We start from the raw sequence: 27,189 nt of genomic DNA, 5'->3' as shown, positions 1-27,189 counted from the left end.
AGTGTGGCTTTGACTCTTAGCTCAGGAGGGCCCTGCCTGTGGTGGGCAGGATGGTCATGACCCTGCTGTAGGGTCAGACGCTGGTGGGGCTAAAATCCCCGCACACTCTGCTCAAAGACTCGTGAGGGCATGAGGGCAGCACCTGCCAGGAGAGAGTAGTGGGTTTTCCGTTCAAAGGCTCCACACGACAGGAAAGTCCATGGGCCACTGGCACTGGGGCTGATTGCGGGGGATACGCTGAGGGTTCAAAGACTCTCTGGAGCTTGTCCGGACAGCAGGGCAGGGATTTCACAAAAAAGGTCTTTCACCTGCAAGTTAACCTCTACTTTTTTTCTTTCTTTTCCTTTGCAGGCTCTGCGGTCTCCTATGATGTGACTCAGCCACGCTCAGTGTCTGTGTCCCCAGGACAGACGGCCAGGATCACCTGTGGGGGAGACAACATTGGAAGTAAAGTTGTGCACTGGTACCAGCAGAAGCCAGCGCAGGCCCCTGTGCTGGTCATCTATAGAGATAGCAACCGGCCCTCAGGGATCCCTGAGCGATTCTCTGGCTCCAACTCAGGGAACACCGCCACCCTGACCATCAGCGGGGTCGAGGCCGGGGATGAGGCTGACTATTACTGTCAGGTGTGGGACAGTAGTAGTGATCATCCCACAGTGACACAGGCAGATGGGGAAGTGAGACCAAAACACCCTCCCAGCGTCTGCCACCCTCTTGCTCCAGCCCCGGGAGGCCTGTGGATAAAACCATGAGTGAATCTGGCCCAGTTCACCTGGATCTGAGCCTTTCAGGTTGCCCTTCCCTCCAGCCCCCTCCAGGAGTCTCTACAGAGCACACATCAGGCAGAGACATGGCCTGGAAGGACCAGAATGATCTGGTGACTGGAGCTGTTGTGTAAGTTGAGAATGAGGGCCTGGGTAGAAAGGCAGACAGAGGCAACCTCTGTCCACATCCTGCCCCTGCATGGTCATATGGTGGGGACTGGGCCCGTCCTTAAACCAGCTGTCTGGATCAGGCCCCAGAACTGTTGCCCAGCTCTGCTGAGGTCCTGGCCCCCGGGCTGTGTGGCAGCCTGTGATTCCCAACAGAGCAAACCAGAGGAGGGGACACTGTGAAGTCTGCCCAGATCTCCTCTTCCATGTGACCCACCTGGCACTGCTGAGAAGCCCAGCAGCTCAGAGCTGCACCCTCACTGGGAAGTGCTGTTGTTTGCAGAAAGCTGCCTCAAGTCTATGTCCCTTCTCAGAGGGGTTCGGTTTCATCAACCAAGGTCTCAAGTCCCTGCCTCAATTTGAGATGCCACTGAATGAAGGGCCTCCCAGCTCCAGAGCTTCCCGTGTGGATGCCTGAGGCCTCAGAGGCAACCCCGTCATGAGTCAGGGTCTCCTTCTGCCCAGTGTTGCCTCCCTCACTCCCTTCTAAATCTTCTGTGCATGGAAATCTCCATCTCAGAGTCGGCTTCCAGTGAACCCCATCTAAGATGGCCAAATGCCTCTACATGGGCCATCAGGGACCTGAGGAGGCCACTATACACTGAACACTCTGGCTTCTGTTCTAAATTTTCAGAGTAAATGTTCAAATGCCCAATGTGATTGTTCCTTGAAATTTTATGGAATGAAAAGGGAGCCTCAACTCAGGTGCTCTGGGTTGAGGGAGAGTTGGAATCAGATCTCCCTGCAGGGAAACCCGGGGCAGGAGCAGCCTCATCCCATGCAGGGACCACAGATGCACCCACAGGGTGAGCTGCAGGATGGACACTGCCCACCTCTGCCCTCCACATCTTCTCCAAATGTTGCTCCTTTCTACAATCCCAACCAGATACGTAGATGTGATGAGCTAGGTAAAAAACAGGTCACTTGTCACATCAAAAGCCACTGCAGGCCACCCTGGTCAACAGAAAACCCATTCACATCCCCATCAACTACACAGTCCCCAAATCATTGATCTCCAGAAAAATAACAGTAACAAAAGCCATGAAAACCTATGTAATTCATCTCATAAATAATTTCATGTTGATAACATGTGGAAATGATGGTATTTTTCTTTATTCACAAGAATAAAGTATACTATTTAGCCATATTTATTTTTATATTGTTTTTCATATCTTTTTATATTTAATGTAGTGACTAGACACTAGGGGTCACAGGAGGATCGTGTCATACCATTATGGGACAGAGCTGGTCAGGACTCTTTCAGGTGACAGGTGCTGTCGAGTAACCTGGTGCAGGAAGCCCCATCTCCACCAGACGATGGAAGTGTGAACCCAGGAAGAGGCACTGGAATAACAGAGAAGAATCTGCTTGTGAGGAATACAGTGCCCTTGGGCTCTGCTCCTGCTCCATCCTACCTGTGCCCCATCCATCTCACTATGGATCATTTCCTGCCCTGCCTGAGCTCATGATTGAGGGGATCTGACAGGTCTGGCTGTGTGGTCACTGCTATCTCACGTGGTTCTGTATGTAACAAAGCCCCTGAACATAGAAGAGGTTGTTTTCAATAGGAAATAATTCTCTACTGCACCTGACATAGACTTGTTGCTAAATCCCATGGGTCTACAGTAGGATTCTCCTCTGAAGCCTTGCCTTAAGCACAAAGTTTCAGTTTTGATGTCCAGTTCCTCTATTATGGTAGAGTCTGGTAGTTTCTCTGGCACAAAAGCAGGACACTCACACCCCTGCCTGCACCTGCTGCAAAGCTTTTCTGCTCTTGGCCCCAAAACACTGGGTGACACAGTTCTCAGACCCATGATTATGGTGTCAGTATTCAGGCCTCGAGGGTCCCTGATGGCTTCTCTGGCTCCAAGTCTAGCAACACAGCCTCCATGACCATCTCTGGATTCTAGGTTAAGGATGAGGCTGATTATTACTGCAGCTCACATAGGAGAGGTGGCACTTTCCACAGTGGCCCAAATTCATGGGGAATTGAGACCCAAACTTGCCCTGGGCTCTCAGGCTCTCCCTTATTCTGAAGATGTTTCCTCACCCTGTGCAAGGGGGTTCTTGCAGCACCGCCTTGAGAATTCCCCTCTCTCAGCTCCTCTCCTTTCTCACCACGAAGTCCAAAAGGAAACCTGCTCTGTGGTTTCTCATCCAGGACAAGGACAGCTTCCTGTTGCTTGTGTGCTGTGGTCCCTGAATGCGCAATTATTACCAGCTCTTCAAATGTAGGCACATAACGCAAAGGAGCAGGGGCATTCACTGCTGTTTTTAGGGGTATCCTTGCCCTGAATGCATCCCCATATCCAACACTGTGCACCAACCTGGACAGAAGTCATTACAGGGAGTTTCCTGAAATTGTATCTCACTCAACTCTGTCCACCATGCTCTGGTGAAGATGAAGATGACTCTCCTGGCGGGGCTATTCCTCTGAATCTCTGTTCTGAAGCAGTGACAATCACTGTGAGAAGATCTGAAAATGTTTTTGAGGGATTAAGAACAAAAGGAAGCTGTCGTTTTTCTTTTTTCTTTTTTTTTTTAAGACAGTGTCTCACTCTGTCACTCAGGCTGGAGTGTAATGGCGCGATCTTGGCTCACTGCAACCTCAGCCTCTCAGGTTCAAGCAATTCTCCCTGTCTCAGCCTCCTGAGTAGCTTGGATTACAGGCCTGCACCACCACGCCTAGCTAATTTTTGTATATTTAATAAAGATTTCATTATGTTGGCCAGGCTGGGCTTGAACTCCTGACCTCAGGTGATCCACCTGACTCAGCCTCCCAAAAGGGTGGGATTACAGGCGTGAACCACTGCACCTGACCTTTTTTTTTTTTTTTTTTGCTCCTCCTTTTTGCCTCAATACCCCAGGTTGCTGAGCTAAAGAGATTTTGAGTGACAGACTCAGTGTTCTCTCAAAATCCCTGCCTCACATCGCTGAGACCCTGTCCTGGAAACTCCCCAAAAGTGGATGGTCTCCCTATAGGACGGGAGCTTCCAAAATGGCTCCACAGGGAAGAGTTAACCTGAGTCCATTCCTTCTTCCTCACTGACATCCAGAATTTGTAATTTCTGTGGGCATCGATACTTCTGTAGCTGAAATCTTTATTAATCTACTAAAGGTGAGAATTTATTTAATAAATATTGAGACTTTACCTGCATCCAATATTTAAATTTTATGAGTCAACTGGTAAACATAGCCATGAATATATATAGTTTAGGCTTCATAAACTTTGATTAAATGGATTTTACGAAAAACAAAGTAACCATTTTAGTATATGTGTATACTATATCAACATGTTGTGTACCTGAAATATCCACAAGAAAATGTATTTCAAAAACCTAAACTGTATTTATTGTCTATTTTTGCATAAAAATTGCTCCCTAATTGTTAGCATATTAAGAGAACATGTGTTTGTGATCTTGTCACTTCAGTGCATCTGGAATTGAGAGCAGCTTAGTTTTGTGGTTCTGGTTCTGGGTTGGTCATGAAGTTGCAGCCAAGCTGTCAGGCCAGGCTGCATTCAGAGGCCAGAGCAGGTGGCTAGGCCCAGCCTGAGGTGGCTTCTACTGTCCGTAATCTATTTGGCTGATGTGAAAGAGCTCAGAGGAAAAGGAGAGAGTGAAGTGTAAGGGGCCTGTCTTGGTCCCCCTTGTCAAAGACCATTCCGTACATGCACCATTTCTTATTCTTTCCTGTGACATCCTAGGCATAGAGCACTGCCCATTCATTCTAAGGCTGTAGAGTATTCCACAGCAGGATTTTAGCCATGCAGCCTCTAATGCTTATTACCATGATTTTGATCCTGCAAATCACACTGCAGCGAGCATCCCTGTGCAGACTCCTTTGAGTTCATGTGTGCGTATGACCGTAGAATAAATTTCCAGAAGTGGATTTCTGGGACAAAGTACGTGCATTTGTAATCTTTACCCATCGTTTTCACATTCCCCTCCAGAGGAGTTCTACCAGTTTACAATGCCAGCCCTAAATATTGATCAGAATGCATTGGTGAAAGTGCAAATTTTGCCAAACTGTGAGATATAAAATGTTATCTGGTAACACTTTTAGTTTTGATTTCTCCTATTTTGCTTGAGGTTGAGCATTTACTCAAATATTTCAGTGCTCATAATTTTTTAGGATTTGGTCAACTTTTTCTTAAATGTCTAGATAAGAAGTATTTTAGTCTTTTCCACACATGAGTCAACTTTGAGAATAACATGTATGTACTGATAGCGCCATCCGCAACCATTTAAAAATATAAAAACCACTATCAGTTCCAGGGTCATTTTTAAAAAAAAGGTGGCAAGCCAGGATGTCCCACAGGATGTGGTTTAATGCTTCCTCATTTTTAGGGCCATTTGAAATTTGAACATTGTACCAGCATATGTTCTAGGTAGAGATTTCTTTGTGAGGGAAACTGTATTCCACCTCCTCTACTGGTCTGAGGTCTTTCTTTGGATAAGAACATACTTGTATCATCTATTTGATTGGATCTTGTGTCTACTCAAGACAGCCCTGTGTCACAAGCTCATGACTTTCATCTTCATCCATTTGCTCTGAGTTTTGTGAGAACTTTAGTACATGAGGAATAGAGACCCCTCCTAAGTGGAAAATTCAAGGGAGAGGGAGGGTCAAATGTGCTAGGAAGTTTGCACCACATTGAGAGTGATCCAGTGTAGGCTGAGAGAATAAAGGTCTTAAAATCAGCCTCGTAGCTAAAACCAAAACACACAAGATCATTGATATTCTGGGCATTATAAATAAACAAATAAATGAACTTCAGGTTTTAAAGGTATTGTGAATTTTTATAAAGCATGTAGATTGTAAAACTTAAAAGGTAGCAATGGGATAAAGAAGGGAGTTTGAGATTTTAAATTGTAAGTCCGCCACCTAAGTTGCCATGAAAAGAACAGCATGGTGAGAGTGGAAATATGTTATCCTGCAAATTATCATTTTATGTAAAATAATATTTTCCCTTTCTCAGATAAAAGAAACATGTATGGAGCATCTTCTCTCCCACTGTCAAGAGCACCATTAAGCCACAAATAAACTGTAACATGAAGTAGGAAACAATTGCCCTTTTATATAACCATTGAGAGGTCGCTTTATTTGCACACCAAAATGTTGATGCTCAATGCTAAAATTGGATTTAGTAATTTAATAGAATTATGAGAAATTAATTATCTTTGGACTGTATTATTTCTATGATTTATCTTAGTTAACTCAGATATATTCTGCTCTAAAGACAATTCAACTTTGGGTTTTTTTGTTTTATTTTCTCTATTAATTATGGCTGTTTTCCAAATGCTGTCAGAAATAACCCTTGGCTACTGATTATAAAATTCAATTTTATGGGCATTTAAATTTTTACTCTAAATTATTTTACGAATGAACAGATGTGAAGTTTTCACAGCTAACTCAAAATGTTGCTGATATTGATTCACTTTTTTGTGTCAATCTTAATCAAGTGGGTGTTTACTTTTCTGGACACTGGGATAATAACAGGAGAGTGGACATGAAACCCTCCAAAGCTGTTTTCCTTTAAACTCTCAGGATAAAACACCCATAGAATCACCCACATTTGACTTGGATGATATGTGAATGAGGGTTGGGTTTTAGAGTTGGTGCTGAGTTAGTTTAGGATTTGGGCTGTTGGGATGAGGTGAATGTTTTTACAAGGGAGAAAGACGTGAGTTTTTTGGAGTCCATAAGGTGCATGGGTATTGGCTGAATTATGTCCCCCAAAACTCTTACAATGAAGCTGTAATGCACAGTGTGTGACTGAAATTGCACACAGGGTCTTTAAAGAGGTAATTAAGTGAAAATGAAGAAATTAGGGGAGATTCTTATGCAATCTGACTGGTGTCATCCTAGGAAGAAAAAGTTTGCACCCACCAAAATGAGATACCAGAGATGAGAGTGCAGAGGAAAAACCACGTGAGGACATAACAAGAAGACAGCGACCTGCAAGCCAAGGAGAGAGGCCTCAGGGGAAGCCAAACCTACGAAAATGTTTATCGTGAATTTTTCAGCTTCAGAAATGTGCAAAAATGTAGGTTTCTGCCATTTAGGTCACCAGCTATTTTATATCTGTTTGTGGGAGCTCTAGTAAATAAAAACAAGAGGGACTTCAAAGGCCTTGGAGGCTGGAGAAGGAGGAGATGGAGCAGGGTGCAGAAGGCAGAGCAGGGAGGGGCTGGAAGGTTGGGCTCTGAGGTGCATCTCCTGGGTGGAATCTTGACTCCACTCACTGCTGTCTGGAGGACTTGGGAAAAACATTGAACTTCCTAATATTGACTCACTAATAAAGATAGGTTTGGAGCATAAGGCTCCCCATCATCCTATTCCATATTATAAAAGTCTTCTTGAAGTAATACTTGTAAAACTGTCACCAATGTATCTGGCATGAATTATGGGCTCATTAAGTAGCCCTTCTGAGTGATCTAGTGACATACAGAAAATGGCATTCATGCTGTGGGCACCAAGGGACACTGTGAGGTTTAGTCTGAGGCCCCTAATGAGTCCAAGCCCCTGGGAATGCTCAAGTGCAAAGGGCATGACTGTTGCTTTTTTTGAGGCCGCTTGTATTGTGTGAATCTTAAAACACACTTGACCCTTCTTCTGAGCCTGAGAAATTACTCAGAGAAGGCCATCAGGCTCAGGGCCCACACAGAACTAGGACAAATGTTTTAGGGAATGGAGAACAAATTTGCATCCTCTGCTAACCAGAGCCACTTAACAATGACACAAGAATAAAGGCAGTAGATTTGCATGAAGAGACTTCCCTTCCTATGATAAGAGAGGACTGGAGGTTCCCCTTAGCTGTGGGCTCAGAAGCAGAGCTCTGGGGTGTCTCCACCATGGCCTGGACTCCTCTCTGGCTCACCCTCCTCAGTCTTTGCACAGGTGCTGCCTCCCAGGGTTCAACCCCGTATTATTATGCTAACTGTGTCAGCCTGGCCCTGAGCTTCAGCTCAACACAGGGAGTGGTGTAGGGTGTGGGACTCTAGGCATGAAACCCTTATCCTCACCTCTCCTGTCCTCTTTTGCAGGTTCTGTGGTTTCTTCTGAGCTGACTCAGGACCCTGCAGTGTCTGTGGCCTTGGGACAGACAGTCAGGATCACCTGCCAAGGAGACAGCCTCAGAAGCTATTATGCAAGCTGGTACCAGCAGAAGCCAGGCCAGGCCCCTGTGCTGGTCATCTATGGTAACAACAACCGGCCCTCAGGGATCCCAGAGCGATTCTCTGGCTCCAGCTCAGGAAACACAGCTTCCTTGACCATCACTGGGGCTCAGGTGGAAGATGAGGCTGACTATTACTGTGACTCCTGGGACAGCAGCGGTACCCATCCCACAGTGACACAGACAGATGGGGAAGTGAGACAGAAACCCTTCACTATCTGTGTTACCCTCTCTCTCCAGTCCCAGCAGGACTGTGAGCAAAGCCATAAGCACAGCTGGCCCAGTTCACCTGGATCTGAGACCTCCAGGCTGCCCTTCCCTCCATCCCTCCAGGTAGGCTCTGCAGAAGGTGTGTCAGGATAGGATGTGAGTCTGGAAGGACCAGGCTGTTTTGCTGTTGTTTGGACTGTATCTTGCCTCAAGATGACCTGAGTGGAAGGAGAGTAAAAGGGAGACAGAGAGCTGTGGAGTGGTCATGGTCCCTGGAGTTCCTCTTGTGTGGTGACTGGATCTAACACAACGCCTGCACTCTGTGGCCCAAATACCCTGGATTATTGGTCTGAACTCCCCATGTTTAACTGAGACCCTCAAACCCCAACCCCATGGATCCTGATGTTCTGAACAGGAAAGTCTTTCCTAGTGAGTGCTGTGGCATCCCTTGGCACCCCCGGCTTCATACAGCAATTCCCCACTGAAAAGATGCCATGGAGTGCAAAGAATGGCTTCATGCAAAGATGTGCCTCCTTCAGAATGTAGTTCAGGAGCAGTGACTACCTGATGCCTTAATCCCAATACCATGCTTTAATTTAGAATGACATTGAAATGCCTTCTAGCTGAGCAGTCAACTGTAACACATTCCTACTCATGCCTCCCACACTTCTTTCCTGAGAGTATATCCTGAAACCCTGCTGCATGGAATCCTGCCTCCCAGAGTAGGATTCCAGGGATCTCAAAAATTTTTTAAATACGAACAAAAAGAGTCTAGTTGGAAGAGTCTCAAAGAGGAGGCAGTTGCACATGGAGAGAACTCTGAAGTCTGCAAATATTCATGCACTGATGAGCATTTGTGTGCAAACAAACTCCCTCTGAAAGAGAAAAGAACCACCCAAAGACACTTGAGGGAACACCCCACAGAGCTCACACCCACACACACTCACTCCCACACACACTTACAGACACTCACACACTGCAGTCAGAGGAAAGGCCTGAGTTACAGGGCACGAGGTTGACTCATCAGAAGAGCTTTGCCTCAGTACTGGGGAAATGTGACCCTAGACAAACGACTGCTCAGGTCTCAACTATGAAAGTGTAAAAGCAAACAGGAAATTCAAGCAGTTTTCAAGTAACTGTACTGAATTCAACAATAAAAGACAGAAATAGAGAATGAACTGCAAAAGAACTCTCAACCCAGCAGGAAAAATGTGCAATGCCTTCATCCTGTCAATATTTCCTGCAAGGTACCGAGAAAATATATGCTATATCACACACAGAAGTGAATCAATCCCAAATGGCAGTAAAATTGCACAGGTGATAGACCTTGTAGGAAGGACATGAAATAAATTCTTATAACTCTATTCTGTTGTACTTGTTCATAAGGATACAGGATTGAAAAAACATGTTAAGTGGAGACATAAAACATATAAAGAGAGACCCAAGTTATACTCTTATAAATGATCCATAATATGGCTGCAGTAAAAAATACACTGAATGAGACTGATCGCAGATTGCATTCTATGAAAGAATAGATGAGTGAGCTTGAAGATATGGCAATGGCAGCTATTCAAGATGAAGCACAAAAGCATAAACAGAGTGTCAGTGAGCTTTAAGACATCTTCAACTGCCTAAATTGGTATAATGAAAGTCATTAAAGGAGATAAGATTGGACAAGGAAGAGAAAAGGTAGAAAAACAATTTAAAGGAACAATGACCAAAATTTCCCAAATTTTGTGACAACTAGAAACTTACTATTCCAAAAAGCTTAACATGTCCCAAAGACACACAACACACATGGCGGGGTGGGGGGGTAGAGAGAGAGAGTGAGAGAGAGAGAGAGGAACAACATAATGACAAGAACAAATTTGGTTTTAAAATTTTTTTAAATTTTAGTGGTTGCATAGTAGGCATATTTTTTATTGGGTACATGAGATGTTTCAAAACAGGCATGCAATGTGAAATAGCCACATTATGGAAAATTCGGTATTCATTCACTCAAGCATTTATCCTTTGTGTTATAAACAATTCAATTACACTCTTTTAGCTTTATAAAATGTACAAATACGTTGTTATTGACTATAGTCATCCTGCTGTGCTGTCAAATAGTAGGCCTTATTCATTATTTCTAACTAGTTTTTTCTTACCCAGTAACCATCCCCAGATAATAGCTGATTTCTTACTAGAAGTAATGCAAGCCAGAGTCAGTGGAGTTATATTTAGAAAATATTAAATGAAAAAACTTACTACCCAAAGCAATCTACAAACTCAATGCAATTCCTATCAAAATACCAATGACATTATTCACAGAAATAAAAAAACTCCTCTGAAATTGGTATAAAACCAGAAAAGACCCTGAATAGCCAAAGCAATACTGGGCAAACAGAACACAGCTGAAGATATCACACTACTAGAATTAAAATATACTACAAACTATAGTAACCAAAGCGGGAAGGTATTGGCATGCAGTCAGACACTGAGACCAATATAACAAAGTAGAAAACCCAGAAATACATCCATATATCTATATATGGCTGACTGATTTTCAACAAAGATGCCAAGAACATACACTGAGAAAATGGCACAATTTTCAATAAATGATGTGAGAAAACTGGATACCTGTGTACAGAACAATGAAACTAGACACTTATCCCCTCCACAAAAACATCAACTAAAAATGGATTAAATACCCAAATATAACACCCCAAACTATAAAACTACTAGAAGGGAACTTAACATGGAAAAGAACAAATTCTTTAGGACTTTGGTCTAGATAAAAATTGTATGGCCAAGACTTCAAAAGCACAGGCAACAACAAATAATAGAGATATGAGACTTCATTAAACTAAAAGGCTCCTGAAAAGCAAACGAAACAATCAACAAAGTAAAGACAATATGTAGAATGAGAGAAAATATTTGCAAACTGTTTACCTGGCAAGGACCTAACATTCTATATAAGAAAAAAAAAACTGAAATAACTCATTAGCATAAAAATAATAATAATATGATTAAAAAGTGGGCCAAGAATTTGAAGAGACTTTTCTCAATAGAAGACATACAAATGGGCAACCTTCATACAAGAAAAATGTTCAACATCACTAATCAGCAAGGGAATGAAAATCAAAACCCCAATGAGACACAATCTCACCCTAGCTGGAATGGCTATGAGCAAAAAGACAAAAAACACAAATGGTAGTGAAGGTAAGTGACTTCATATTTCTCTAGTCCAATTCTCTGGGAACAATGAGAGCGCTCTATCTTTGCTCTCCCTCTAGTAATTATTTTTCACATGCAAAAATATGGACCCTAGTGGGAAATAATGCCTAAGACCACCAACACCTTAGTCATTTGTTCATCATACTAGAAATGAAACTGTTTTCCAAATAATATTAACATCTATCTGTATCTATCACCATTGTGTCAAACTCTGTGTGATCCTACAAAATTTAGAAGACCTAGAAGAATGTTCTTGCTTTTTGCAACACAAAGATGGCCTATATCATAGATGATACAGATATAGATAGATATGGGGTTGTATCTTGAAATGTATTTCTCTAAAGGACTTATTTCACTTCAAATTTGTAATTATTCTGGTTTTAAATGTCACAAATGATAAACCTTATAGAATGATAACACAATTGTATATGTTATAGTCACAGGGTCTATCAAATGATGAACCAATCATTCAGTGTTGAGGTTAGTAGTTTTTGTTTTGTTTTGTTTTTCAATTTTCACTAAATGAGAACACATTTTATATTATATATTGCCCTAACCATACCACTTACAGGGATTGGTCAGAGACTGTGAGGTTCTGCCAACACTAAGCCAGGATGAGAATTGTATTCCTCACACTGCTCTCTGCACTCATTTGAATCCCATAATATCCCCCAAAAGTGAGCATGAAAAGTTCATTTTTTAAGCTGCTTGTTCATTCTCTTACATTTAATACATGTACCAAAAATTGTCTTCATTTTTAAAATAAAGAGTCTGGCAGTTCCTCAAATGGTTAATCACAGTGACCCTGTGACCCAGCAATTCCACTCCTGAGGCTATACCCAAAAGAAGTGAATACATGTGTCCACGCAAAAACCTATACAGTAATGTTTATAGCAACATTATTCATAAAAGTTAAAGGGTGGAAAAAAAATACCCATCAACAATGATAATGAATGAATAAATAAAACGTGGAATATATCCACACAACAGAATATTATACACAATAAAAAGGAATGAAGTACTGATACATGCTACAACATGGATGAACCTTGAAAACATTATGCTAAGTGAAAGGAACCAGGCACAACGTATCACATATTTTGTGATTCCATTCACATGAAATCTCCAGAGTAAACGAATCTGTGGAGTCAGAAAGCAGATTAGTGGTTGCCTAGCAGAAGGGGTCAGGGAGATGAGAGGATTGGGAAGTGATAGCTAAGGGTGCGGGGTTTCTTCTTATAAAGAAGATGTTCTAAACTTGATTGTGGTGATGGATGCATAACTCTGTAAATAGGCTAAAAGTATAAGGGAGTATACATCTTAAATGGTGCATTATATCTCAATAAAACTACTTAAATAATATATTTTATTCAACCCAATATACCTAGAATATTACTATTTTAGCATATCCTTAATATAAAAACTACAAGTGATACATTTTACATTTTTTCATAACCCAATGTGTAATTTCTGGTTCCAGCACATCTCCTTTTGGACTAGTCACATTGCAATTGCTTAACAATCACATGTGGCTAGTGGCTACCATATGGGCCACCAAAGTTCTACAGCCTTCAGGAAGATCCTAGGAAGACCAAACAGTTACCAGATTGGTGGGGCTGACTGGTTCTTTTAATCCAGCTCCTTCATGGAATGTCCAGTGCTCCCACCCCCAGACCCTTCTGTAGCCGCTGCTGCTGAATGAAGACAGAGTCAAGACTGCAGTCTGCATGAGAGACAGCCCTAGCGGGGAAGAGGGCTCCACGGTCTGTGACATGAGCCTCCACTTCTGGCTCCGTGCTGGCGCACACACCCTTTGTCGGGTTCAACTTCAGACTTCAACATGTATGAGTGGTGTGTCTCATTTACGAAAATAGAGATGTAATAGTACCATTCCCTCATAACTATTTTGAGAATGGAATGTCATAATGTATGTAAACTGCTTTGGATGGTGTCTGGTACAAAGTAAGCATTATTTGGTATTTGGTAATTATTGAGGAATAATAATCATATCATTCATTCTGAAAACAAAAATTTTATGCTATCTTGTAATCTATGATCCTATAGAATAATCTTGATCCATACACTTTTGTTATCACAGGCAGAACAAGATCAAGTTCCTCTCTCTGGGATAAATGCCGTGACCGCTGCTCTTTGAGCATTATTTTTCTTAGATTATTTTTTAAACAGAAATTTATCTGACTTACCTTAACCAAATGTCTTTTCAAAGTAACCACATTTATTTTAAGTGAAAAATTAAATATTCACCATCTGTTATCAAGAATTATCTGAATACAAAATATTTATCGTTTTAACTATAGAAGGAATGAAAAACATCTACAGGTTACTAATCTAAAAATGCAGGCTCTAGGTTTATATGGTATTAACATGTCTTCCAAATTTTAAGGAATAGGTATTAAAATGACAGGCACTTTGTTTTCAAATTTAGAAAATGTTTCAACCTCTTGGCTGGGCATAGTGGCTCACGTCTATAACCCCAGCACTTTGGGAGGACAAGCTGGGAGTTTTGCCTGATCCCAGGAGCTCAAGACCAGCCTGGGCAACATGATGAAACCCCATCTCTACAGTTACCAAAATTGGCCAGGCATGGTGGCACCGCCTGTAGTCCCATCTGCTTGAGAGACTGAGATGGGAGGATTGCTGGAGCCAGAGAAGTTGAGGCTGCAGAAGGTAAACTATCGAGGCTAAAACATGGTAAATATTTAATTTGCCACTTGAAAGAAATGTTGGTTACATTGAAAAGAAATTTGATTCATCTAAGTTAGATACATTTCTGTTTAAAAAATAATTGAAGTGAGTTCTGGTAGCACCACTGCATTCCAGCCTGGGCGACAGAGCAAAACCTGTAGAAAGAAAGAAAGAAACGGAAGGAAGGAAGGAAGGAGGGAGGGAGGGAGGGAGGGAGGGAGGGAGGGAGGGAGGGAAGGAAGGAAGGAAGGAAGGAAGGAAGGAAGGAAGGAAGGAAGGAAGGAAGGAAGGAAGGGGAAAGAAAAAAAGAAAGAAAACATTTCAAGCTTTACAGTAGCAGAGCCACTCTGTAATCAATAAGCAACAAAACCAAAATGAAAAGGGATTCTACAGAACAGTCTAACCAGCAATACAATTATAAATTGTTCAGATATCAAAACCATTTTCAACAGTAAATATATGGTATGAACACCCCATAGAGGTCAAGTAGGATGTATTACGTGTGAACGAAATTATGAGTTGAGAGTAGGAAATTTATAAATTTAATCAAACAAATTAAAGAATTATGAGGCAGTTGTGCCGCTAATGTATTATTTGGCAAGTTGTTCAGTGGAACACCAAGATATTCTTAAGGAAGATGCATATATCTTTTAAAATGTGATTATCAAAGTGGATTTTTAAAAATGAGGACATGAATACCTTTACAAAGTATTCAGGGTAAAAGACAGAAAAATAAATTTAGATTGTGTATACATATATAAAGTGTATTTCAAAAGATACACTTTTTTTTATTCCTTAAGTAAAAGGAGCAGATGTTTAAATTCCTTGCCTTTTATTTTAAAATTTAGAAAATGCTTACAGCTTCCCACACTGAAATTTATACTAAGACAGATAATCTTTTTTTTTTTTTTTTTTTTTTTTTTTTGAGACGGAGTCTCGCTCTGTCTCCCAGGCTGGAGTGCAGTGGCCGGATCTCAGCTCACTGCAAGCTCCGCCTCCCAGGTTCCCGCCATTCTCCTGCCTCAGCCTCCCGAGTAGCTGGGACTACAGGCGCCCGCCACCTCGCCCGGCTAGTTTTTTGTATTTTTTTAGTAGAGACGGGGTTTCACCGTGTTAGCCAGGATGGTCTCGATCTCCCGACCTCGTGATCCGCCCGTCTCGGCCTCCCAAAGTGCTGGACAGATAATCTAATCAAGGGATAACAAAATCAAAACAGAATTCTCTTGACAAATCTATTTTCTTGATTTTGAAGTCTCAATGTGTACTCCAATAATAAAACTGTTTATAACTGATTCTGCTGTTTGAAAATATTTGCTGCTCATTTATCTTGCACCAAGTGACCTCCAGCTCTGAAGATAGGTCAGTGGTAAAATATACAAAGTTGCCCAACTTCGTTAAGTTTAAATTCTAATGAGGAAGAAAAGAAGTAATTGATCAGGGACTTTAAAACAGGAGTGTTGTGATATGACTTGGAACTCGAATTGAATACTGTGCTTGCTGTGTGGAGACTGGATTGAAACATAGGGCAATGATAGAAGCTTAAATTCTTTTAGAGCATGGCTGTCCTGCATTCTGAGGGCCTCTGAAAAAAGAATGTGTAATATTTCTCATTATTTCCTCAAGAAATCTCTGCAGTAGAGCTTTGGTCTTGTGAGGGAAGTACTATAGTCAGCAAGTGGTGAGGGTGGGAAGGTGAATTTGCAGATACCATCTGGAATGACTTCACCTTAAAGGTAAAGCTGGCAGGATTTTCATACATGTGAGATCCAAAAGTGTGTGCGTGCATGTGTGTGTGATAGAGAGAGAGAGAAAGAGCAAGAGAGAGAGAATGAGAACCAGACAGGTACAGAGAGACAGTGACAAAGCTGCAGTGACAGAGAGAATTAAAAGGGGACACCAAGAATATTGAGCTGAGAAACTATTAAATGGGAGGTGCCATTAAACAGAATGGGGAAGAGCAGTTTCGGGGAATGTCAGTGGCTCCATGTGGACTTAATTTTGAGATTCCTAACTGACATCCAAATGGAGAAGTCAGACAGTGTTGTGCGTAGTCTAGTGTTACCGCATCAAAGAGAATATCAGGAAATGAATAACACAAAAATTAGTAAGAAAGCAACGATAAGAAACATAAGTCGAAGTCCTGAATCTAGTGGTTATCTAACACCCAAAAAGTAGTAGGCCGGGCACAGTGGTTCACGCCTGGAATCCCAGCACTTTGGGTGGCCGAGGCAGGCAGATCACCTAAGGTCGGGAGTTCGAGACCAGCCTGACCAATATGGAGAAACTCCATCTCTACTAAAAATACAAAATTAGCCAAGTGTGGTGGCTCATGCCTGTAATCCCAGCTACTCAGGAGACTGAGGCAGGAGAATCGCTTGAACCCAGGAGATGGAGATTGTAGTGAGCTGAGATTGTGCCACTGCACTCCAGCCTGGGAAACAAGAGCAAAACTTTGTTTCAAAAAAAAAAGTGATAAAGATGAGAAGAAACCAGCAAAAAAGTACTCGGGGTAATTATCAAAAATGTCCAGGGGAAAGTAGGTTAAGTGTTCTGGAATTCTCTCAAAGAAAGCTTTGAAAAAAGGAGGGAGGGAGAGAACAACTGCGTTCAATGCTACTGATCCATAAATTAAGACAAAGGCTGAGGAATTATGCTTCAATTCATCATTTCACAATATAGATATCGTTTGCGCTTTGATAAGAGCAAATTTCTTGGAGTGAGTAGGGGAGAAACCATATCGGAGTGGTTTCTCAAAGGAATGCCTGGTCTCTGGATTCTTAAGGACAATTTTTATTGAACAGTGGAGGCACAAATCGGATTAGTTTTAATTCAGGGGTTGGGACACACTCTAAACTTGTGCCTCTGCATGCCTCGCTTTTTAAAGCTGGGTATCCTGTTATCTTTCAATAACAGAATAATCACCTGCAAAACCCACACCCGTTTAATGGACACACTCTACAAAGACTGACACTAGAGGTTGCTGGAGAGGATGTGGTTCCACGTAATATCTTATTGAGTTACCGATGAGCAAGGAAGCTGGTAAAATGTCTCTGGAAAACTCACCATTCCCGTTGTACTTAAATTTTCAGATACCAGACACCAGAAATTCCATATTGTAATATATTTTATGAGAAAAATCAAGAGTCTTGTATTAAAATATTTATTATTATTGAAAATAATCACACCGGGTTTCCTGATTATTTTTATTAGCAAGCCAGTCTCTGCTTGTTTTCGATAGTACAAACTCTATCTAATATATCCATATTGTAGTTTTAATCAACCACTAAGAAAAAGTATTATATTTTATCTCAATTCTACGTTCAGTGCCGAAACCAGCATTTTGTAGATTCCAGAGATTTGTTGAAGATATAATGAATAACTTAAATAAGTTAATATTTATAGTGTCTATACACAAATAATATATGATCTCAGAATACAGTGATAACATTTGTTATGTAGAAAATGATTTCAATCTCAGTTAAAAATATTTTGGGCGTAGGTGTTACTGTCATATATAGATGCTCACATTGTTTTGTTTATATGAAAATGTTTGTAGTTAACGTACATTTTTGGTACTTAAGCCTTTTGTTCTTGCTGCCACAGCAAATAGGGTGCCCTTTAAGAACAGGTACCTGAGTTTTACTTCATTTTAACAGATTTCTTAATAAAATATATACCATACTATTTGGTTTAACACATAAGCGAAGAGCCATTCACTACACGACTGCCACCCATCCCTCCTCTAATACGGCTCCTGAAGATGTTACTGATAGCAGAGGACTTTGTGTTCAACCTAAGCACTTTATAGCCCTTTCACTTTCAACTAGGTATGAGATAAAATAATTCAGCACCAATAAAACACATACTTCTTTTTTGTTTGTTTTTTGTTTTTTGGTTTTTTTAAATTATACTTTAAGTTCTAGGGTACATGTGCACAACGTGCAGGTTTGTTACATATGTATACATGTGCCATGTTGGTGTGCTGCACCCATTAACTCATCATTTACATTAGGTATATCTCCTAATGCTATCCCTCCCCCTTCCGCCTCCCCACAAAAGGCCCCAGTGTGTGATGTTCCCCTTCCTGTGTCCAAGTGATCTCATTGTTCAATTCCTACCTATGAGTTAGAACATGCGGTGTTTGGTTTTCTGTTCTTGCGATAGTTTGCTGAGAATGATGGTTTCCAACTGCATCCATGTTCCTACAGAGGACACGAACTCATCACTTTTTATGGCTGCACAGTATTCCATGGTGTATATGTGCCACATTTTCTTAATCCAGTCTGTCACTGATGGACATTTGGGTCGATTCCAAGTCTTTGCTATTGTGAATAGTGTCACAATAAACATACGTGTGCATGTGTCTTTATAGTAGTATGATTTATAATCCTTTGGGTATATGCCCAGTAATGGGATGGCTGGGTCAAATGGTATTTCTAGTTCTAGATCCTTGAGGAATTGCCACACTGTTTTCCACAATGGTTGAACTAGTTTACAGTCCCACCAACAGTGTCAAAGTGTTCCTATTTCTCCACATCCTCTCCAGCACCTGCTGTTTCCTGCGTTTTTATTGATTGACACTCTAACTGGTGTGAGATGGTATCTCATTGTGGTTTTGATTTGCATTTCTCTGATGGCGAGTGATGATGAGCATTTTTTCGTGTTTCTGTTGGCAGTATGAATGTCTTCTTTTGAGAAGTGTCTGTTCATATCCTTTGCCCACTTTTTGATGAGGTTGTTTGTTTATTTCTTGTACATTTGTTTGAGTTCTTTGTAGATTCTGGATATTAGCCCTTTGTCAGATGAATAGATTGCAAAAAATTCTCTCCCATTCTGTATGTTGCCTGTTGACTCTGATGGTAGTTTCTTTTGCTGTGCAGAAGCTCTTTAGTTTAATTAGATCCCATTTGTCAATTTTTGCTTTTGTTGCCGTTGCTTTTGGTGTTTCAGACATGAAGTCCTTTTCCATGCCTATGTCTTGAATGGTATTACCTAGGTTTCCTTCTAGGATTTTTATGGTTTTAGGTCTAACATTTAAGTCTTTAATCCATCTTGAATTGATTTTCATATAAGGAGTAAGGAAATCATCCAATTTCAGCTTTCTACTTATGGCTAGCCAATTTTCCCAGCACCATTTATTAAATAGGGAATCCTTTCCCCATTTTTTGTTTTTGTCAGGTTTATCAAAGATCAGATGGATGTAGATGTGTGGTATTATTTCTGAGGGCTCTGTTCTGTTCCATTGGTCTATATCTCTGTTTTGATACCAGTATCATGCTGTTTTGGTTACTGTAGCCTTGTAGTATAGTATGAAGTCAGGTAGCGTGATGCCTCCGGCTTTGTTCTTTTGGCTTAGGATTGTCTTGGCAATGCGGGCTGTTTTTTGGTTCCATATGAACTTTAAAGCAGTTTTTTCCAGTTCTGAAAACACACACTTCTTAAAGAAGGACTCTTTTTTTTTTTTTTTTTTTTGAGCCTGTTCAACAATACACAGCAAGACAGAGTACACTTCTCATTCCCAGCAAATCAGTGTTGGCACTACACTCTCTACACTCTGAAAACTTGTATTATTGGCTTTCTTACAAACACCGTTTGAGCTTATAATTTAGATGACATTGAATAATGTACAAAAAATATGCTACTTCCTTCCCCTTCACTTCTCTTCTCTTCTTACCAGACAATTGTCAATTGTCTTTTCTCTCCAACTCCTTTCCTCTGTTTACCTGATTTTTGAAAGATAATCTGCACGTTCCCAACCTTAGTATTGTAGAGACCAAATGTGTGGTCAAACTTCATATGCAGGAATAGTTGAATTATATGCAAGCACTTTTAAAAAACAATTCCTCCTCAGTTTTATGTGATTATTTTATAAAATCAAACGTCTTCCAGATATACATTCTAAACCAGTGGTTGTCAAGCTCCACTTTGTTGTCTAATTTCCTCAGAATTCTCCAAAATTCTTATGATAAATACAGATAAATTGGCATAACTCCAGATTTATGAAATCAAAATTTCCAGAACCCAGGAATATGCATTGAAAAAATGTATTCTTCAGGTGATGTTGACGTGATATGGGATCCAAGTTTATAATGCAAAGAAAATTACCTTGCTTGCCCTCCAGTTGACTCTTATATCCAGAGGTCCTCTTATGCTTTCACATTCTGCTCTATATCCTTCTGCACTTTCCTCCTTCCCCCCTCCACTTCTGCTCATCCAATTCCCAAGGCCTCCCCCATGGATTCTCCTAAAACTCCAAATGGTCAGTTGCCACTAAAGTTCCCTCTGTCTCATGAACAGGTTATGTGGGCAAATGTAGAATTTAAGCTTGGACCGAGCTGAATCAAGAGCTGCAATTAAAGATTTCTCTAAACCCAGAGGGGACCAGCAAATACTTAAAGAATATTAGAGATTTCCTGTGAGTGCAAAGGGCTCAGGGTGACCTGATGCTATAGACCAAATTTTATGGTCCCCTCAAATTCATGTGTTAAAATCTAACTCCCTATTTGATGGGATTTAGAGGTGAGGCCTTGCAAGGCGATTCATTCATGAAGGCAGAGACCATATGAATGGGGTCAGTGTTCCTATCAAAGGGACTGCTGAGAGCTCCCTTATCCCTTCTATCATGTGAAGACACAGTACAAAGATGACAGTCTATGAACCAGAAAGCAAACTGTCACCAGACACAAAACCTGCTGACCATTTGACCTTGGATTTTACCTTCTCCAGAACAATGAGAAATAAATTTGTTTCTCTGGTACCTAGTCTATGGCATTCTGTTTTGGCACCCAGATTAGCTAAAGTACCAACATATCAACTTGTACTCATAATTTCTGGAAACTCTGATGCCAAATCTTTGCTGGCAAAATGTGATTGATCTGCTAGAGGAATGAACCTACACGATCCATCTTTCCACAATAAACCAGAGAGTAAGAACAAGGAAAAGTAGGCCAATGTCTTCTAAAAGCCGTACCTGAAAGATTTCCAGTAACAGTTGATTAGATGGTAATTCCATCACACAAGCAACCCAGCAAAGAGACACAAAGATCAGAGGTTTTCAGGATAGCCTCAAAAACACCAACTGACAACATTAGGGAGTTAAAGGAGATATGAAGTTTCAAAAAGTCAAACTTTATTTAAATCTCATTGTAGAAACTTGTAATTCTAACACTGAATACATTCTAGGGCAGGTGGTGGCATGGCATGGCGACTCTGGGGCACAAATGCTGAGTTTCAAAGCTCCGATTTCTATACCCTTTGGAGATGCCCCCTACCCTCCTCACCCCTGCCCAGCTGTCAAGAAGAGCCTGTCCTGAGCGGCACCTCAGGGGCAAACAGCCCAGAAGCCCAGTTCAGCACAGACCTCCATGCCTGGAGGAAGAAGCGACCTCTGGTAGCAGGAGGAGCTGCTGGAACCCCTCCTCCAGGGCTTCTTTTCCTGCTCTCCAGTGTCTCTTGCAGGCAGGCAAACAACTCCAGCGGCAGCAGCAGCAGCAGGCACCTCAGCTGCAGGACCGCAGCTCTGCTAAACGACAGACGCCTCTCTCCAGTGAGGCAGAGGAGCCCAGGCCACATACCCAGGTCTCTGCCTCCATGCCTCCCACAGTGCCCAGTACTGAGAGTAGAAGGGCAGCTGCTGGCTGGAGCTGTGCTGGCCACCCCCTCTCTTCCACCTCTTGCTTTAGCCGTGCTTTCAGCTACAGGGGTGAGGCCAGTGGCTAGAGCAGGTGCCATGATGTCAGGCAGCTCCTTAATGGGCTGGTCCTTGGCAGGACCAGGCAAGGGCAGGAGGGGAGCTGCCTCTAGCTCCAGTTCTGTCCCTCAAGGGGCTCTTCCCCTAGTGCTGGCACTGGCTCATCAGATGGTGCTGGAAGGTCCTGTATTGCTGCACACTGAGCAGGAGCTGAAAAAGAAGAAAGAGTTCCCAATGTCAGTCACTTTCCACTGGAATTTCCACACATGGAAACAACCGCACTAAATGAAAGGAATTCCAACCAGAAAACATTGCTCCCAGAAAGTCTCCAAGACTACAGGCCACCTCACCATGTGCCTGTGCCTAGAGGAAGTCCAGAGGCTCCAGCTGGCCAAGGACAATGCACAGATGTGGCCCTGACAGGATAATATGTGAGGCCTGGCCTGGCAGGACTTGCCCTGGGCTGCCCTGTGGTACCTGGGAGCACCTTTGGCCAGAGGCGCCTGGGGTGAGGAATGAGCCAGTGTCAGCATGGTGGGAAAAGGCTCTCACTCTGGGCCCTCCTTAAGGAGGAGCCTCAAGATGTGGCGCCGCAGCATGAGAATTTCATGCTCTCTTGAGCATCTCCCACCAAGAGAGCTGGCTGCGGGGCTGTCCCTATGATGTGGGTGCCTGGTTACCAGAGTTCTAAGTTCCAATGGGGTCTGTCACCAAGGAAGTGAACTCACTTCTTTAAGGTTCAGTATCCTTGACTCCTTCCTTCCATAAAACCTACTCAGAACTCTCTGGGCTGCTGGCTGCTCACCCTCCCCTCAGGTCAGCTCCTTACCTGTACACAGGTAAGCCCACCCAGGGCCTGCTTGTACACCTGCGCCTGATGTGCACCTGGGGCCTAGGAATCCACTTTGGGCCTGTGATCCAACAGGGGTCTAAACTTGATTAAAACACATTTTGATTATTCCTATAGGGGAGAGAAGGCCTTGTAGCAATAAGAAGCACAGTGTCACATGAAATATGCAAAAATGATCAAAATCTTATGGAAGAAAAGTATCAATTTTAATCACTGAAATGTTAACTTTTGATAAATATTTAAGTTTATAAGGAAAAATAAAACCATGAAGATTAAACCAAAGTTGCAGGGAATGCTATAGAGTTTCTCGTTTGTGGATTGAACACGGAAATGTCCCACCTACTTATGGTCATAATTTTCTACCTTAATCTTCTTCTTCTTACGATTAATAGAAAAAATACCATGACAATGATGGTGATGATGGTTCAGGCACACAACCGAAGTTTAGTGACCGAAACATCAGGTGCTCCAGTTACAGTGCAGCCGTTCTTATTGGGGTGTGAAAATCAATCTTGTGTTCAGTATACATGGGAAGCAGGAGTACATGTGGGGAGAACTGCATTTCACTGGACTAAGTTTTTTTCCCAGAAGAGCTACAGTTCATCCTTCACTCTCCATTCTGTGATCAAAAACCATGGAACAGAGACGAGCATTTCAACCTGAGACTCAGTTACCATAAATGCACCTGCCCCACCTCCCCACAACCATATATGCCACCTCCCTGTGCTGAGCCAGAAGGGTTCACATATGGCACAGACTGAGGCTGGACTCCATAGTTTTCATCTTCCCAGGTGTCAGGTGTTTTGTGGTCACCTGGAGGAGGGAAGCTCCTGGGTTCCGTCTTCTTCACCAGCAGGGGGCAGCAGAGCTGCAGTCAGAAGTTAGTCTGGGGCTGCCCAGGAGGAGCCTAAGAGGGAGGCCAGCCCTGAAGGCTCAACAGGTGTTTGAGGATCAGTCCTGGGTCTGGAAGCCCAGTAAAGTGCATCCTATCCCCTCAGGCTGCCGTAAACCTGTCCTCAGTGCTACATTCACACAGCATCACCCAACTGACAGGAGTCAGGGAACAGTGAGGGGCCTCACCTGGGAAATGCAGCTGGAGGTGCCTGGGCCCTGGTGTCAGCCTGGGCAGCTCCCACAGGGCTGGGATTCCCTGGGAGACGCCCCGAGGTCGAGGTGCTCTAGGAGGAGGGCACAGTGTGAGGAAAAAGGATTTCCAAGGGCCCGAGCCCTTCACCTAATATTGCTGCCTGAGCCTCCTGCCCCTCTCAGGGTCTTGTCCCTCTCTGTTCAGCAACAATCTCTGAGCTCAGCCACCCAGCACTGCTGGGAGCTTGTGGCAGCTGAGAGCTGTGCCTTCACTGGGAAGTGTGGTTCAGCGCAGAAAACTGCCTCCTCCGGGTTTATGTCCTTCCTCAGCGAGGTTAGGTTTCATGACTACCTGAGGCCAAGTTCTTGGCTCTGCCTCCATATAGGAGGAGCTGAAAATCCTCCCAGCTCCACAGCTCCCTGTAGGAAACACTGAGGCCTCAATGTGCGTCAGGGTCTCCTTCTGCCCAGTGTTGCCTCCCTCACCTCCTTTCACACCCTCTGTGCATGCAATTCCCCTTCTCAGAGTCTGCTTCCGGGGAACCCAAATTAAGATCACCAGCCATCCCCAACATGGGCCATGCGGGACCTCAGGAAGTCACTGTACACTAGAAAGCGCCCGTTTATTCCTAAATTAGCATTGTGAGTATCCAAATGCCCAATGAGATCAGAGTGTTTCTTGCATTTGTATGGAATGCAAAGGGAGCCTGAGTCACCAGGTGGTCTGGGTTCTGAGGGAGAGTTGGAGTCAGATCCCCCCACAGAGAAACCCAGGGCAGGAGGAGCAGCCTCACCCCATGCAGGGACCACAGATGTACCCAGAGGGGGAGCTGCAGGATGGACACTGCCCACCTCCACCCTCCACACCCTGTGCAAAAAATCATTCTTTCCACCCCTCCTTCAGCCTATCCAAGTTGACACTTAAAAAGCCACCACAGCCCTCGCTTGTCAACAGGAAACCCATTCACATCTCCATCAGCCACACAATCTCCACAGATTCTTCAAAACATAATAGCAATAGCCATGCAAAGTGTATATAAGATGTCTCAAATAATTGTACTTAATTACATATGAAGGTGACACTATTTTTGATATGCTAGGTAAATAAAGTAAATTATTTAACTCATTTTCTTCTTCTCTTTGTATTTCTAATGCGATGACTAGACATCCGGTTTCCCATGAGGCTCACATCATATTGTGAATGGACAGGGCTGGTCTGCACCCCTTTAGGATACAGGGGCTGTGGAGTGACCTGGTGCAGGAAGCCCCGTCTCCATCCATAAGTCATTGGTGTGAACCCAGGGAGAGGCGCTGGTGCAAGAGAGATGAGAACCCAGGGGTGAACCACCTGTTTGTGCAGGAGACTGAGCCTTCACTTTGAGCCAAATAATTTGCTTTCCTATCTTCAATCCTGAACAAGATGGCTCTCTGGTCCTCTTTTTGTTTTCAAGTTTTTGCCCCTTGAAGTTTCAGGCTGTCTGGATCCCAACCAGGGGACACTGAGGAAATCCAGGAGTCTCACACTGACTGTTGTGTTTCATCTGCTGGGGCCATCCCAAACTGCAGCGTACCATTTCCTGTCCTGGTGCTCAAATAGCTGCTCCATGTACTTGTTGTGGTTTCAGACATGAATCTAGGTGGCAAGACGGGATAGTGTATGTTATAATATTTAAATGGAACCTGAATCCATTAATCTTTATTTTAATATGAAACATTAAAAGAATTTTGTCATAAGCAATGGGGAAACAGGAAAAGATAATAAAATCCTTTTGAGGAAAAAAGCAAAAATGTATTTATTGGATGTGTGTGTGTCTTCAGTGTTGCAGGGTTGAGAGAGGTCAGCTTTAGGTTGCCCTGAGGAAGTGATCTGATGGGAAAAAGCAAAAAAGCAGGAAAGATGCATCTCTGTGACCTGACACGTAAATCACAGTAAAATGGAAACAAATCTTCCAATAAATCAAACATTCACAAAAATATCACTGTGGTGCACACAGAAATGCCTGTTAACAACTTTCCCTTCGTCCTGCCGGCTCATATCCCCATAGATCACCTGTGTGCAGAATGGACTCTGTGGTCCCCATTTCTGAGGCTGAGAACTAGAGAGTGGGAAGAACAAGCGGCCTGCTCGTGAGTGGGAAGGACAGGATTGAGAGTAGTGGACTCGGGCTCAGGACTGTGGCCCTGGTCAGTCCTCAGTGTTCCCTCCACAGGTCCCTCCCACATGTGCCCGTGTGGATGTGGGTGCACTGCCTGTGGCGGCTGATTTGCTCCAGGGATTCAACGTGGCAGATGCTTTAGCACAAAGCCTGCAGCTGGGGAGACCAGAGACCAACACCCCCTGGCAGAGGGGTCCACAGGATGGGCAGCCCCATTTCCTGACAGTAGAGACAGCCTGGAGGTGGCTGCCAAGCAGAGGGCACTGCAGGGTGTGTCCAGGCCTGGAGGGTCACAAAGACACAGGCACCTCACAGCAGAGACACTGATGGCCAGAAGCTCACTCAGGAAAGGGATTTCAGCAGATCTTTCTCTCCTGAGGAAATCAGGTACAATAAAAGTAAGTTCCTGACGTCAGAATAGACAAACAGGGACTTTGATCTCCTCAGCTGAGCCCCACTGTCCAGGGAAGCAGAAGCCTCTGAGCCCAGGCCCAGGTGAGGGTGGGTGAGGAGAGGAGCTCAGGGTGCAGATTTGCATGGAGGCCCCGCCCTCCTCTGAGGCAGAGGAGATAACACAGGCCTGGGGGCAGGCTCAGTGCTGGGGTCTCAGGAGACAGTGCTGTTGGGAAGTCTCCACCATGGCCTGGGCTCTGCTCCTCCTCACCCTCCTCACTCAAGGCACAGGCGAGTCATCCAGGGAAGGGGCTACAGGGGCCTCTGGGCTGATCCTCAGTCTCCTGCTCCTCAGGCTCACCTGGGCCCAGCACTGACTCACTAGAGTGTGTTTCTCCCTCTTTCCAGGATCCTGGGCTCGGGCTGCCCTGACTCAGCCTCCCTCAGTGTCCAAGTCTCTTGGACAGTCGGTCACCATCTCCTGCCCTGGAACCAGCAGTGGCATTGCTAGTTATAGTGACGTCTCCTGGTACCAGCAGCACCCAGGCAAAGCCCCCAGACTCCTGATTTACAGTGTCAGTAATCGACCCTCAGGGGTCTCTGATCGCTTCTCTGGCTTCAAGTCTGGCAGCACAGCCTCCCTGACCATCTCTGGGCTCCAGGCTGAGGACGAGGCTATTTATTACTGCTGCTCATATAGGAGTGGAAGCACTTTCTACAGTGGTCCAATTTCATGAGGAACTGAGACCAAAACCTGCCCTGGGTTCTCA

The 27,189-nt window shown here is 43.4% G+C and overlaps 1 protein-coding gene across 1 annotated transcript in view; it reads left to right on the top strand.

Moving 5' to 3' along the window:
- LOC102119992 (immunoglobulin lambda-1 light chain) overlaps positions 1-27,189 on the top strand; it is a 306,764-nt gene that overhangs the window by 131 nt on the left and 279,444 nt on the right. The window contains exon 2 of the mRNA XM_065521755.2: positions 352-650. Coding sequence (XP_065377827.1) covers positions 352-650 — 299 coding nt within the window. The remainder of the gene's footprint in view (positions 1-351; positions 651-27,189) is intronic.

This window comes from Macaca fascicularis, chromosome 10, assembly GCF_037993035.2.
Source record: "Macaca fascicularis isolate 582-1 chromosome 10, T2T-MFA8v1.1".
In the NCBI taxonomy this organism is placed as follows: Eukaryota; Metazoa; Chordata; class Mammalia; order Primates; family Cercopithecidae; genus Macaca; species Macaca fascicularis.
The sequence above is the reverse complement of the archived record's forward strand: the minus strand, read 5'-3'. Positions and strand labels throughout refer to the sequence as shown.